The sequence below is a fragment of the Antechinus flavipes genome, chromosome 1 (assembly GCF_016432865.1).
Source record: "Antechinus flavipes isolate AdamAnt ecotype Samford, QLD, Australia chromosome 1, AdamAnt_v2, whole genome shotgun sequence".
In the NCBI taxonomy this organism is placed as follows: domain Eukaryota; kingdom Metazoa; phylum Chordata; class Mammalia; order Dasyuromorphia; family Dasyuridae; genus Antechinus; species Antechinus flavipes.
This window is the reverse complement of record NC_067398.1, coordinates 666,890,031-666,892,587: the sequence shown is the minus strand read 5'-3', so window position 1 is coordinate 666,892,587 and position 2,557 is coordinate 666,890,031. Positions and strand designations below refer to the sequence as shown.

The window sequence follows — 2,557 nt, the reverse complement described above, 5'->3', positions numbered from 1 at the left end:
GTTTTTCAAGGCAGAATTCTTTGGTATTTTACTATTACTGGAATCCACCTCTCCATTTAAGGGAGTAATCATTCCCAAAACTTCAGAATTGGAATAAACTTTTCCCTGCTGTGTGTAGGTAAATTTTTTTCAGCAGTGTGGAAATAAACTTTCTTTGGTGAGTTCTCTTAAGTAAAGAATTTCCTCAGTGAAAGATTAACCAGAATAATCTTGGAAATTTAAAAAAAAATTGACATCCAGGGGATCAGAGTCCTAACTTGACCTGACTTGACTTTTCAAAAAACTGTGATGGATGGATTATGAGATGTCTGAGGAAATGAAATTTGAGCTTCTGAGCATATTGGTTTATTATGCAATGCATGTGAATTACATACAGTTTGGGACCAAACCTTCCTCAGCTTGTCTCTGGACCTCAATATAGAAAGATACAGTTTTATGCCTTAAAAGAAAACAAAACCCATGATACAAAAAGTATGTATAATTACATAATCTAATTTTAATTGGAGTAAAGATTAGGGCCTTTCTGAATTGAGAGGAGCATGGTAAACAGCTGTATTTCCCTGAAATCAGAGAGGTATTTTATTCCCACCAAATATCTGCATTCAATCAAAGGAATCCTAGAAACAATAGCTCATTAACCAGCATGGGAATGATTTTCAAATAAGACATATGGGTTGCTTGAGATGTAAAATTGTGAGAAAAATCCTTGTATCAATTTTTGGATCTGACTGGGTTTCTGCTCAGCATAACCTATGTCCTTAGGTAAGGATCTTTGAGCAACAGGAGAAAATGGTCCAGTTTCCCATGCATGTGGGGATAGGTTTACATAATGCAATACCATTTTCCACAATCCCCACAATTGTATAACATTTTCTCACAAGATAAAATTGGAAGCAGACCTACAATTGAATAAAAAGAGAACTGAATTGAATCATAATGTAGAGTCAGTGTATTTTATTCAATACCTACTATTCCTCAATAAAAAAGCATTAAAATCAAGAATTCTGATAATTGATTTAGTTCTTTATTCATCATATCACAAGGTCAAGAGGAGAACAGATTGACTTCATGTGACACTAGAGAAGATTCACTTCTATACTTCTCCCACAGCATTGTGGTAGTTGTCTGTTCAGGAAAATATCTCACAGTCATACAGTGAATCCTAGTTTCCTAGTGATGAGCATCCTCACGGCTCCTTTCATGTCCTTGTTTCTTAGACTGTAGATAAAAGGATTCAGCATGGGGGTGATCAGAGTGTAGATCACAGCTGCTGCTGTATCTTGTTGGGCTATATGGGTGGATGTGGGACTGAAGTACACCCCAATGACTGTTCCATAGAAAAGACAGACCACAGTGAGATGGGAACCACAGGTGGAGAAAACTTTCTGCATCCCATTCACAGATGAAATCTTCCTTATGGTGATGAAAATGTGTGCATAGGAGAGGAGTATTCCAATGAAGGGGAGAAATGCTGTCAGTGCTCCCACTGTGTAGATCATCAAATCATTGATGAAAGTGTCAGAGCAGGCTAACTTCAAAAGGGGACTGAGGTCACAGAAAAAATGAGGAATTTCATTGTGGCCACAGAATGACAATCGAGTCAGCAAGACGGTGTGTGTCAGGGAATTAGTTATGGCCCAAGACCAACACACTAGTACTAGAAGGACACAGACCCTCGGAGTCATGATTGTGTTATAGTGTAGGGGTGCACAAATAGCCACATAACGGTCATAAGCCATGGCAGTGAGGAGGATACTATCAATCCCTGCAAACCAAATAAAGAAGAATACTTGTGTCAGACACCCAGCATAAGGAATTGTTCTGTTTTTGGATATGTGATTGCTCAGCATCTTGGGAATGGTGGTAGAGGTGAAGCAAATGTCAACCAGGGACAAATTACTGAGGAAGAAGTACATGGGAGTGTGGAGGTGTGGGTCAGAACTTATAGCCAGCATGATGAGGTTTCCCAGCCCAGTGATCAGGTACATAAGGAGAAACAGGAAGAATAGGAGCCTCTGCTGTTCTGGTTCATCTGAAAGACCCAGAAGGATGAATTCTGAAACTATAGAATTATTTTTCCCTTCCATTCATCTGTTAGAAGCAAATATAGAAATAATGAAGTAAGAATTTAAAACATCCCTTTCATGTTAATTTGAAAGTTTGTGCTGAATAAAATCAATAAAAACAGAATTAGTAGAGAAATAGGAGAGTGGGAAACTGAAATGTCACTATTCATAGCTGGAGATCTAAAATGAAAAAAGTCAATAGCAACATATGTAACAAAAAGTCTATCCACCAAATGATATAAAACATAAAATATGAACAGAAAGTGTTGGTAAAAATTATAAACCATCAATGACCTCATGAAAGCATGCTCCAAAACAATCAAAGGAATAGATATGCAAATGTAATGAACTCTGACATCTTTATAATTGGCAAAGACCAGCAAAAACAGTCATGGTAAGTGCTGGAGGGTAATAGTAGTAGTGATCATTTAAGAGTAAGCCTAACTTCATGAACAATTCTGATCAAAATAAGCTCATTTAATTTTTTGATC

The 2,557-nt window shown here is 37.2% G+C and overlaps 1 protein-coding gene across 1 annotated transcript; it reads right to left on the bottom strand.

The window, feature by feature from the left end:
- Positions 1-1,148: 1,148 nt before the first annotated feature.
- LOC127543450 (olfactory receptor 1361-like) lies at positions 1,149-2,087 on the bottom strand. Its single transcript, XM_051969553.1, has one exon. The coding sequence runs from the start codon at positions 2,085-2,087 to the stop codon at positions 1,149-1,151; it is 939 nt and encodes a 312-aa protein (XP_051825513.1).
- Between the last annotated feature and the right edge of the window lie 470 nt (positions 2,088-2,557).

Excerpts from the sequence above, each read along its gene's own strand:
- LOC127543450 (XM_051969553.1), bottom strand. The coding sequence starts at position 2,087 with ATGGAAGGGAAAAATAATTCTATAGTTTCAGAATTCATCCTTCTGGGT.